At 35.4% G+C, this 13,056-nt stretch overlaps 1 protein-coding gene across 12 annotated transcripts in view; it reads left to right on the top strand.

Annotated features, from left to right (window-relative positions):
• Positions 1-12,999, top strand: part of SULF1 (sulfatase 1) — a 124,915-nt gene extending 111,916 nt beyond the window's left edge. For 9 of the 12 annotated variants that reach the window (XM_071804030.1, XM_071804025.1, XM_071804028.1 and 6 more), the window contains 7 exons: positions 944-1,040; positions 1,126-1,220; positions 1,640-1,705; positions 2,228-2,400; positions 4,716-4,858; positions 4,965-5,088; positions 10,609-12,999. In XM_071804030.1, coding sequence (XP_071660131.1) covers positions 944-1,040; positions 1,126-1,220; positions 1,640-1,705; positions 2,228-2,400; positions 4,716-4,858; positions 4,965-5,088; positions 10,609-11,426 — 1,516 coding nt within the window. In that variant the 3' untranslated portion in view covers positions 11,427-12,999. Of the gene's footprint in view, positions 1-943; positions 1,041-1,125; positions 1,221-1,639; positions 1,706-2,227; positions 2,401-4,715; positions 4,859-4,964; positions 5,089-5,892; positions 5,964-5,984; positions 6,752-10,608 lie in introns of those variants that run through there. The other 3 variants (XM_065831804.2, XM_065831794.2, XM_071804032.1) reach the window with 3 other exon arrangements.
• The last annotated feature ends 57 nt before the right edge of the window (positions 13,000-13,056 follow it).

Here is a 13,056-nt window from a genome sequence, read left to right as displayed (position 1 = left end):
TTTTAAATGGGGACATCTAGTTTAGTTTTTATTTCTGAGGAGGAGTAGGCATCTCCAGCAGGAAATTCATCCTCTATCAAAACATGCATCTTATGATGGATTAACCAGCCTGTGAAGCTGATAGGAAGAGATAAGCATCTAAATCTTCCTTTCTGCTATTCTTGAAAATTAAAAGAAGGGTTCTGATGAAGCAGAATCCAAGAAAGGTTGTGTCTATAAAATTGGAATGTTTCTGTCACTAAGTAATTTCTGTTTGTCGGCATGGAGACTTTGAAAGTCCAACCTGTAGTCTGCTGGATTTTCTATCTCAGTTCACCTCCTTGGCCTTCCACATGCTTTTTTTTCTCTTGGTAGAGTTGGTTTTTTCAGCACTGGTAAGAGTATGTTTGTCATTGCATCACTTTTTAACTTGAGTGTTCTGTTGGCTTTTTTTTAACCACTTATTGGAACTCTTCGCTCTAACTTTGATCTTTAGCCCATTGGCTGTACGTTCTGATCTTAACTGGTTTGCATATTTAGAAGACGAATCACATTCATGTGGCAAAAGGAATACATTTCTCAGCAGTTGGTGGTTAAATAAGGAACGACACATTTGGTTAAGAGACTTCAAACTTTGAACAGATTTTTATTTCACTTTCAATTTCATTTCTGATTGGATTAAGAATCTCCAAGATGGCTGAGCCATTGTATTTTTGCTAAGCAGGCACAGAGCATCTGCCTTGGATGAGGATTTCTCTTTTTTTTTTAAATTTTGCAGAGAAAAAGGATTGAAGCATTTATTGATATTAGTAAGTCAACATGAGAATAACCTGTAGAGTTTATTTATTTTGTAATGGAACATAAGAAAGAATTGATTAGAAATGCTGGAAGAGAGAAAAAAGGAGGTAGGAAATTGGGAAACCACTGACCTTCTTTTTCCTGTTTGTTAAACTCATGTCTACAGATGTTTTATTCTTCCAAATGACACTATTCACTGTGAGAGAGAACTGTACCAATCTGCCAGGGCCTGGAAGGACCACAAGGCTTACATTGATAAGGAGGTAAGAGGTATTCTAATATCTGATTGAAGTCTTTGCACTGCTACCTTTTCAAAGAATAATTCTAACTTGGAAATATTCTCTGCAGATCGAAGCTCTCCAAGACAAAATTAAGAATTTGAGGGAAGTCAGAGGACATCTAAAAAGAAGAAAACCAGATGAATGTGACTGTAGTAAACAGAGGTAAGAAAGGTGATACTCTACACTAAAAGTTACACTGATTGCTAAGGCTTATATTTTCCAGGTTTTTTGAGATGGAAAAGAAAGAACATAAGCTTTATTGTTATTTATAACCACTTTAGGCACTCATTTTAATTAGATCACTTGTAAGAGTAGGAACTACTCTGAATCAAAAGAGACAAACGTAAAAATTTTAAGATTAAGTATGTTTGTATTTCACAAATATATTTGAACCCAGCTGCAATTTTGCTTTAATGTAGCAGAGGATCACTCACACAGTTATAGCTTCTTTAGATGAAATGAAAATTGTAGTTCATTCTGTATAGTTATTTAAGAAAATATGAAGGATGGTATGCTTCTGGTTTGTTTTTGTGTTGAAAATCGTTTCATGACTTGATAATTCCTAATCATTTTCCCTGTAGCTATTACAACAAAGAGAAAGGGGTAAAGGCCCAAGAGAAACTCAAAAGCCATCTTCATCCCTTCAAGTAAGACTCTTATTTTCCTCTAACTCTCTCAGCTCTTTTTTTGGTGACTGGAGAAATGTAATTTTGGGGGGGTCTGGATATTTTGTTTGTTTGTTTGCTTGTTTGTTTGTTTGTTTGTTTGTGGAGAGGGGGAGGGAGAAGTCTAGAGGAAGAAAAGGTCACACATAGCAACTTCTCACAAGAAAGCTTCACTAGTTTTGTACAGACTTGTGAAACTCTATGCATAATATTTCTAAAACCTACTGATAGAAAATGGATTAAATTAATAATTTCGGAAGCTGATTGACCTCATGACTGTTAAAAAGCTTCAGTTACAATGAAATGCAACAGTGGGTGATTTCTCATGCTTGCTGAGGAGAACAATTTGTCATAACAGCTGGGGTGGAATCTGAGCTAGAAGAGGGACATATTCTCATCTTCTCATCTTTAAAAAAGCCAGAAAGATGCAAAAACTGTTAATGCTGTTGTTAACCAAATAAAGACTGTTCTCTGTCAGCCATGTCCAACTTTCTTTCTGAACAGAGAAGCAGCACAGGAGGTGGATGGCAAACTGCAGCTGTTCAAAGAGAACCGGAGAAGGAAGAAGGAAAGGAAGGGGAAAAAGCGCCAGAAGAAAGGAGATGAGTGTAGCCTTCCTGGGCTGACGTGTTTCACCCATGACAACAATCACTGGCAAACAGCACCATTCTGGAACTGTAAGTCTCACCTGCATGTGCAGATGTGATCTGGATTATCCTCTGCTTTTTTCCAGAGTTTCCACTTCATGCAATCAGGGAGTTATTTTGAAGAACTGGCACTTAGTAATGCTGCTGCTGCCATTTTTTTGAAGTACGAAGGAAGAATGTTACTTGAGTATTCCTGTAATTGTGGCATTTCTTATTTACATTAAATTATCACAGGAGGGCTGATGCTAAACACTACAGAAACAAAAAGGAGAACTGGCCTCTAAACACAGACTTTCATAACCAGCCACTGAGATTTGTGTCATGTCTTGAAGATTCAGATGACCAAAGATTTCACAGGAATTTTAATTGGGTTTCAGGTTATTAATAATGGCAATATTCTTCCAATTGTCACAAATCCTTTTGGGGACCTGACCTTCAATATTGTCACAAATTCAGCACATAAAAAGTTTACAATAATTTTATCATTTTGATTTCAAAGTGTATCACGAACAACTGACCTTATCATGAAGAAAATATAGATACTATCCCTTATGAATTCTTTCCATTATTTCCATTTTTTTATAATCTAAAAGAGTTTAAAAATCACAACTGTGGAATGCTCCCCTGGTGTATAAGAACAAAATATTAGAGCTAGAAAATATTTTATGTTTCTGTAAACTTCAGGGTATATAGATAAACAACCTGTTGAGATATGCTTCAATGTTTCTCAGTGTTTAACAAAATAATACCTTTCTCATCTTTGATGGTGGAGGAAAAAAAGTTATTTAAAACTTTACTTTCAAAAAATTCAAGATCAAATGATCATTAAATGACAATGTATTTGACTTCAAGCAGAAAATTTGCTAATAATGATTATTCATGTGGAGAAAGAAATTGTCTCCTAGTGATAATCTGATTACACTAGAACTTTTGTTAATATGCTTTTTGCATTTTAAGGTATTCCTTAAGCAGTCATATGCGTGATTTTTGTTTTAATAACAACAACAATCAAATTGGCTTATAACTTTTTAACTGTGGAGTAACAAACAGTTACGAAAAGTTTTTTCATATTGCTGAGCATTCTGGCAATGCTTCAGCAACAGTCACGGTGTAAAAAAATGTCATAGAATCATTAAATAGTTTGAGTTGGAAGGGAACTTAAAGGGTTGCTTCGATGCAGTCCATAACTTAAAGGAGAGCTAATGTGTTGATTTGCGTTACACGGATAAAAAGGTCCAATACCATTACTATTTTTATGAATTTTTTTCAAAACACTGATACTGTTACAACTAGTCACAGTACTAATAGCAAACCTAAATAAAAATCCAAGGCAATATTAATATTTCAGTATTGGAATTAAAGAGAAATTTTTCTACAGCAAAACTTTGTTAGCAGTTTGTTTGAAAATTAATAGCTCTTTCTTATAGCTTTTTTCCTCTGGTAGAACATGGTTAAACAAGATATACCCAGATCTCCTCTGTGGCTGCTCCCAGCACTGTGACACCTGAATCCAGGTGTCTTCAGTCTGGAGTGGAAGCCTGCTTTGGGTTTACCCAGACTGAAAAGCGAAAACAAGATGTAATCCTATTAAACTACTTGGGATCATCCTACAAAGGCCTGACTGAGTGCTTCAATTTCCCTCTTATTTGGGTATCAAATAAAGGAAATGAGGGGTTGCACTTAAAGATAATAGTTAAGTGAAAAACTCAAGCAGCAAGGGAGAACTGCTTAAAATGAGGCATAGGATCATCCACTGGTCATCCTTCTCACCTTGTTTCTTCTATCTTTCTGGCATTCAAGGTGCCAGGCCAGCTGCTGGCTTGCAAAGCCACCTCTTCTTGACTGTTGTACCATTTCCATCTCACTTAAGGTATCAATGAGCAACCTGACCTTCCTCTGAAGTGCTCACAATTCTGTGGTTTTCTGTTGTACTTGCATCTCAGAGGATTTACTAGGTTACGGTTATTTACTGTTAGGGGAAATTATGTCCGTCTATATAGTAAGCAATTCCAAGGATTCCTGTATACAAATCTTAAGGATCAGGATTTGTGCTGTTTGTTTGTAAAGTCTGAATTCTGCTCAGTCCCAATAAACCATATGTAACGCAGAATGTGCCTCATTAACTGTAGCATACAGTATATTCTGCTTTTGTTAAATGTATGTTTGTGAAAACTACATGTTAACAACATTTATTCTCTTTTAAATGAGAATCTAAGATTGTTCAAATAGATTTTTTTAATTGATCTAGAATTTAAGTACATGAAAACCTACAGTAGTTTCACTAGTAGAAGAAACAAGCATATTATTTTTCACTGAAAACTAATAACTTGTTTCTTTAATTACAGTGGGCTCTTTCTGTGCTTGCACAAGCTCAAATAACAACACTTACTGGTGTTTGCGAACAGTTAATGACACCCACAATTTTCTCTTTTGTGAATTTGCGACTGGCTTCTTGGAATATTTTGATATGAACACCGATCCCTATCAGGTAAACCTTTTTCTTTGTTACAAAATGTCATTCACCAGATTCCTCTAGCATTTTTTTTTATTTCTGTTAACAAGAATTTTTTTCCCTCGATTCCTCTTTTTCTTAGCTGACGAATACAGTACATACAGTGGAAAGAGGCATTTTGAATCAGCTACATATACAGCTAATGGAACTGCGAAGTTGTCAAGGCTTTAAGCAGTGCAATCCAAGGCCAAAGGGACTTGAAACAGGTACAAGAAAAATAGAATTGTTTATTTCCTTTTTTTTTTCTTTTTTTTTTTTTTTTCATCTGCTTAAGTACTAATTGTATCCATGAATTGATACTCTCCAAAGTGTTGCGCTGGATAGTTTGGAATGATCCACATACACCATCACAATTGCATGACCAGAAAACTTCTTTGCAAGTTTGCACAGGTTATTCTAGGCAGATATTGACGGCAAATGACAAGATTTGACAGAAATGCCACAGTTATTATTTGAGCTAATCAATAACAAGCATATGCAGATCTTCATAGTCATAACTCTTCTCTGTTGCAAGGTTTATTGGGTTAGTTTTGCCTCCCAGTAGCAGGTGAGGTATTAAATCCTGTGTTTATTCCAGTTGCTGTTCATTTATATGAACAATCTCAGGCTCTACAGCACAACTCTGACTCAACAATGCAAACATCTAACAAGCAGTAATCCGCTCTGCTTTTGAGTAAAACAATATTTCTTTACAAGAGTCTTTGAGTACAAAAATACCTGGTATTTATACTTCATTACTCTGGAATTCTTTGCACTTAAATGTGATTGATTGAATATTTTGATTTTTTTTTTTTTACAGGAATATTTCTTTCTGCATATTTTGTGTTGCTGCATCTTTGTATCTCTTTCTTCACCTACAAATGTTTCTCTTTTTTTACAATATCTAATTGTTTGGGGGTTTTATTATTTTTGAAAAACTGTGGTTTTTCATTTCTTTTATATAAAACTTCCAGGAAATCTTTGTTGGACTGCAGCTCTGCCTTCATTTAACACAGTACATTTCTTTTTAGGAATTAGATGCTGTGCATGGAAAACTACATTGTGAATGGTTTTACAAGTTCTAAACACTAACAAAAGTTACTCTTGTATTTTCCTATATCAGGAAATAAAGATGGAGGAAGCTATGATCCACACAGGTATCCACACTTTTTTATTCTCCTCAGCAGCTTCTTTCCAAATAATTGCATGACTCCAGTCCATTTCAACTAATGCTTGTATCCCACCATGTCGCACACAGCATAGCTTTTGATGCATGCATTTTCTAACTACTCTACACTGAACTTGGCCATTGTTTTTTAGATCTACCATTCTGCATTTAACGTAGCTCATTGTCATAGCGAGACTTCATACAGCTCATATTCCATACCTGCGTTTCTTAGATGTTTACACAGGGAAAATGACACAAAAAGAATCACCTCTTTTGGGTTGTTTTCCTGTTGTTGGGTTGATTTTGGATGCTTGGGGGCTTTTTTCTGGTTTTATTTAGGAAGTCTGTCCAGCTGCTTTTTAAATGTAAAGCAAATGCGCTTAAAAAGCTTTCTGAAGAATATGTGTCCAAAGAGCCTAATCAAACCTGTGGAAGTAAAGTGAAATCTTCTCACTGGCCTTAGGAAGTGTCGGCAAATGCTGCTTTAGACAAAAGTGGTGCTCATTGTGAGCAGCATGGGGTCAGAATCCAGCAGGAGGTGGGTCAGTGTAACTATGCCAAAAAGCTGAGGACCCTTTGGGCAGGGAGGCTGATGTTTTCAGACCAGGTCACACATGCATGAAAAAAAATTATTTAAAAGATTGTATTATTTGAACTGAGGAAAGGAACTGGTGAGGTTTTTCACACCTGATGCTTGAACCTGAGGAATACATGAAAGACTAGTGTTTACAAGCATATATATATATATATATATATATATATCTGTTTACAAGTGTACTTACCTTATCTCCATGCTTATTGTACAGAACTCAGTTCCTCCTGGTGGAGGAACCTGTCAATCGCAAAGCAAAAGCCTAAAAAAGACTAAAAAACTAAGGTCTTAACAGTACTGCACTTGCTGTTCATGGAGCAATACTTGTACTTGGGGTAAAAAACTGATTAAAGTCTGTCAAGTGTCATATTTAGACTTGACACCTTTACACAGTACATCAGTTTTATACATTTTCTTCTCTACGAGCTTTGGTGGATTAGCTCCTGATATACATTGTTTATCTGAGATGTAACCTGTGTCCCAGGAGTATACAAATCTACATAAACACTTTTTTCACAGGATCTTCTGAAAAGAACCGTGTCATTAGCTCCCAATATCCAAGGAACCATTAAAATAATGTGTTTCAATGTTTTATAGATGTCCAGTTTAAGCAGCTAATTTTTCCTTGCAGCCAATTTTCTATTTCCTCACTTGAGTTTTGGGATTTAGAAAAATTACAAGCCTTTTTTTTTGTTATATCCCAGTTGTTTGAATTGCTCATTGCAGGCTGGTGGGAATTGGCTACTACAGTGATAAAAAATAATTCCTGTAATTATACTTTTAAGTCTTTCATTAGAAGATATCCTTGGAAGTATTTTTCATTTTAATTACAGATCTAACAGAAATGGCTTTTTTGGATTGTAGGATTGCATGAAAGAGTAGACCACACAGGATTAATCTTGAAATTATGTCTTGCTGCACTCTTTAGTAAAGAATACAATTAAACTTCTGATACCAAGTCAATAACTAATGCTACTGGGATAAATAGCAGGTGTAGGACAATAGAAGTAACCTTGCTCTGTGCTATGACATTCCAGACACTCCGTTTCTCAATACACACAGATGCCTGGGTTCAACACTTTGGTTCAAGCCCCATCTTGGTGGAAGCTGATTTTCTTTGCTGAAACAAACAAACAAACAAATAAATGAACAAAAATCATTTATCAGGAATCACTAAAGCAATCTCTTAGATGATCATTTTCTTGATGCCTTCAGAGAAACCAAACCCTATGCGGTTAAGTCATCTGAACTAGTCCTTAGGCTTCCTTCAGATGTTGTAGTTCATGCACTCAGACCTGTTTCCAGCTCAAAATGTCCTGAGTTAGTACGGTGCTACAGGTGTTACAAGCACCATATTGAGACACCAGGCCTGTAAGGAAACAGACAGTATGGTATAATGCAGCCACAGATGGCATCATGGGACTCCAGGGTATGATAATTGGAGAGTGAAACTTAGCCAATTCTTGATTTTTAAAAATTGAAAGATGTTTTATTGTAAACATTTAGCAACATTTTTTCTCTTTTGGGTCTATGACATAGATGGGAGATTTCAAAATATTGATCGAGGAAACCACTGCCATGCTGTTACTCAACCACAACTCTTCTAATCTTTCCCCTTTCACACCTATTTGTAATGAGATTTCTTACAGGGGAAAACCTCTTCTTTCCTCTCTCCTTCCTGTTCTATGCTTTGATTTCAGCAGAAAACTTTCTATGCTTACTGCTAACTTGTGGAATTAAGCTGTGAGATGACTCGCTCAGTCAACCAACATACAACCAGCTCTAGGAACTTAAAACTTTCCTTTCCTATTTGTTTAACATGTATGAATGCAAGTCACCTGTCCCATGTGTTTAAACAAGTCATTTTTTTCTGCTTGACATGAAGATGATGAAACAATTCCCAGTGCCTTCCCAGCTGTGAAACTTCTCTGCGACTGCAGAAACAGTGCCACATTTAGAGGGCAAAACATAGAAGGACCGTGTAGCTCTGACATTCTTTGAGCTATTTTGTAGGAATACAGCAAACTGCAGATAATAACAGAGCAAAATTTAAATATCATCACATTCGCATTTGGAGGGTTTGGTGACCAAATTCCTCAAAAATGCATCTCTTCCTATGATATTTTCTAGGCCTCTTCATGCCTCTAAGTGCTGGAATAGTAAGACTTCTTTCTTGAAACCTCTACAGTATTTAATTATTTTTTGTTTCAGGAAACAAATTATCCATAATTTGATTTACAAAGATGGCTCTCATGTGGCCATGCCACAATTCTCTTGTCTACTTTAGGGAAAGAAAAAAGCAACTCTTTGTCATAGCTGTGCTATCAAATCCATAAAACTTATGTTGATTCCTGTGAAAGGGAGTTTGCCAAACAAACAGTTCTCAAACTGGCTTAAAATATATATATATATACATTTTACACTGTAAAATTTGTAGCTGTTGTATTAAGTGAAGAAGTATCAATAAAGATCAAAGGATTAGGTGTTTCCAAGTATGGGAAGTGGTCTCACTTTGGTGGGAATAGAATAAGGCCCCAAATCATAAGAAAATACCAATTTTTTTTCTGACCATGATAGTGTTTTTCTGATTTCCTATATCACAGACTATATAATGGGGAAATTCTTTCCACTGTGAAATCCCAGTCTGGTAAAGAAGCAAATATACGTTATGATAGATACAAATTGTATGTTCTGTTTTACTTGTTCAATGAGAAAGGGCAAGTTAAAATGCAAACAAATTAATGGAGATGCCAAGGACCCACTGATGGAATTAAGTGCTCAATATAGATAAATATTTGTGTTCAGTTCACACTGTTGGACTGCAGACACTTGAATTTCCCAGGTAATTTGTACAAGCCTACCTGCTTGTACAGTTTTCACAAAGAAAATAAGTCATCTCAGTAAGGACAAGTTTGCCACTTTCCCTGACAGAGTTTTGGATTACCTGATTAGTTTTTCCTTAGTCCACTTGGTTGATAAAATCTGAACATAATCTGGGCAGTGAATTAAATTAAACAGTGGTGTTCAGTGTTACTTGTCAGTATAAAATTTCACATTACATTTGATAATCTGGGTCACTATAGTCACTGTAGTGACTTTTAAAAATCTTTTGGAAATGGCTTTCATACATGTCTCTGCTTTCTCTGGCTATGATCAACATAAAATGCAGCTCCATTGCTACATATAGACTCATACGTAAGCCTTTTATTCAAACTTATTTGATCAAGCTGTTAGACATATTCTTTGAAAGTTTTTTTTTCATTTAATAAAAAAAAAAAAATGGAAGACCTTTAGGAGGTTCTATATGTATACTTTAACAGCATTTTACAGAGTGGTGCATTCCTATAAATTAATTCACACAAAGTTTTTACAGCTTTTATTTCTCCTAATTGTTCCAGGTAAATTAAAATGAATGTTTACAAAGTAAATAAAATATTACCTTTGGCTATCATTTATTAAATAAAATGTGACTGGTTGGTTTGTCGACCATATGTCTTGAGATACTCAGAAACCAATTTCCTCTGGGTGGTGTTGAAATCCAGGTCATTAGTGGTTTTCAGATTTGGTCCCATCTTTTATATTTAACTGCTGTTCTCAAATCACATATTTTGGTGGAGTGTTCAGGAAAGGCAAATTGATTATTCATGTATTGAAACACCTTTCCTGCCTTGAAATATCAGAGGGAAGATTTATCTCTGGCTGTCATCACAAAGCCTCATTAGACCAGATCTTGCTCTTTTCTATACAGTCCAAAGATGTGGCAGAAGACAGGGAGTTTCTTGCTGTGTGTTCAGCAGGAGCTCTGAACACTCCTGAGGCCAGAATCGTTAACATGATGACAGAAGATGCGAAGCATCTTACACATTGAGCTACATATGTTATGAATAGTGATGCTTTCAGGCGAGTTTGAGTAGAAACACATGTGGAAGCTTTGCTTGCACTTTTAAACTGGTGTTCACCATTAGGCTTTATTCTTTCTTTCAACAGAGGACAGTTATGGGATGGATGGGAAGGCTAACCTGCCCAGTTTCACAGGCGACATCAATTGGCAAGGACTGGAAGACTTGTACAGTGTGAATGAAAGTGTATATGAATACAGATACAACTATAGACTTAGTCTGGCTGACTGGACTAATTACTTGAAGGATGTAGATAGAATGTTTGCACTGCTGAACAGTTACTACCAGCAAAATCAAACAGACAAGGCTAACACTGCTCAAAGCAACGGGGACAAATCATCCACACTGTTTACCTTGGTGGAAATGACTTCTGCTGAAGAATCGAGTGGCCTGCCTGCAGAAGAGTTGCGGCTTATTGTGCCAACAGACTTCACGGCCCTCACTTTGAGCATGGTGACTTCAAGCCAGGAAAGGAAACTTGAATTAAACAACGATATTCCTGAGAAAAGCAGTTTGAATGATGCACACTGGAGAAATAATCCCCAAGCTGAAAAATCAATGGAATATAAAGAATCGGACCGTTTTGATACGGATTTCAGTGGGAACGGTTTGATAGAGTTGGAGTCCCGGCATAGCTTCATGCTACAACCCATCAGCATTCCTCAAAAAGAGACTCATGAGGACAGTGGTGCTGTGGAAGATATATTTGAGGATCAAATATATCTTCCTGTGAGGTCCAATGAACCCCTCATTCATCAGGCTGTAAATGTCTCCATTAGGGACTCCTCTATCAGTATCCAGAAAACAGGAACTTTCTTGAAAAAAACAGAACAGAGTCTTGCAGGGGAAACTTCACAAATCCTAAACGTAGAAGGCAGTGCCTCAGCTCCACTCTCCTTGGATTAATCAAGTTGTCAACCATTAAACAAGTCTCCTTTTTCTTATTAGCAAACTAATAAAGGTAATCATGACAAGTGACATTCCATGTTTATTGTAAATACGTTTTGCAGCTAAATTGAGCCCAGTTCATAATTTGTCTCTGTGTGCATTTGTTTTATTCACACGCACATAATTTCACAGTAATTCTCCCCACTAGGAAGCAAGATTTGCAGTTTTTGATGAAAAGAAATGATGTTAACTTACAAATGCAGTAGCACATTCTCTGAAAGCTAAAAATTACTTCTTTGAAGAGAATGTTCAAGTTACTTTCTCTATTTCCAAATGATACCAGATTGAATGAAAGTTTCAGTCCACCCAATCTGTGTTCATAATGTGTTTTTCACAAATTATTTTAACCACTGGAAATTCCTAATGTCATGCTTTTGAGTAAAATGCACTTTTAAAATCTGTATGCCATGCCATTTATGAATCTAATACTTTACATGTTCTTATTTTGCTCATTGTCTCATGTAATTGTGAAACCAATAAATGGATTGACAGGGAAGAGGTAATCAGTATGGATTATGGAAACAGACACTTTGAGTATTATTTTAGAAAAAATATTGCATGTTTTTGTTACTTTGATTTAATTAAATTTACTCTGAGAAAGGTATGGCTAATGATTGTTAACTGTAGGAGGATTTGTTTAAATTGGATTATTTCCCTATATGTTGATATCGTCAGTATTAAAAATCCAAGAGGTTTTTTTGACTTTTTTTTCTGATACTGGTAGAAAAGTTTACATCAGTACATACATGCTTTTGTCACCACATCTGACTTTTATTATCTTGAACAATATCTTGAAAGAATTGTTATCATTTTGAGACTTAAATTCTTTTTCTTTTGAACAGGCATGAAAGGGAATGATAAAATCACATTAGATTTACATTTAGATACAGAAGGCACATGAGGGAAAAAATAGTAGCTTAGATATTTTTTGTTGTTGTATTCTAAATTTTCTTGAACTTTACCAAATATTAAATTTTATAAAGTATAATACAAAAATGACTTTGAAAATCTGTTACTCAAAAATTAATATCTTCCCTTGCTTTTGTAATAAATCTCTAAATAATTAGCACAACAACAACAAAAGAGAATTACCTCAAACAGATGTAATTCCACAGTGTCCGATTCATGGGTGCATCTCCTTTCTGTTACATGTTATTTAATGTAGTATTTTTTGGCTATTGCAAGCACTGCAGGTTAAATTTACATTCATTGCTTTGTATTTTAAGTTGAAACTTTTCTAAAAGGAGATTCTTTTAGTGTGATTTCAATAATTTTAAGAAGCAGTCTTTTTGATGGACTCTGTACATATGTTAAAATTACTAGCTCTCTGATGTATGTGTCATGGGCTGATTGATAGAAAAACGTATTTATGGTAATGAATGATGCTATTTGTACATAGGTTTTAAGTTACTGGGATACAGACTGTGTTTTTAAATCTTGTATAATATTTCTGTGATACTTTTATAGAACAATTCTGGCTTCGGGAAAGTCTAGAAGCAATATTTCTTGAAATAAAAAGTGTTTTACTTTACCTGCTTCAGAGAAGTCCGGATGATCCAGTTTTCCTCTTATTTAAGATTTATTTTTA

This window comes from Patagioenas fasciata, chromosome 2 (genome assembly GCF_037038585.1).
Source record: "Patagioenas fasciata isolate bPatFas1 chromosome 2, bPatFas1.hap1, whole genome shotgun sequence".
In the NCBI taxonomy this organism is placed as follows: domain Eukaryota; kingdom Metazoa; phylum Chordata; class Aves; order Columbiformes; family Columbidae; genus Patagioenas; species Patagioenas fasciata.
Note: the sequence above shows the minus strand (reverse complement) of the source record. Positions and strands in the feature narration are given on the sequence as shown.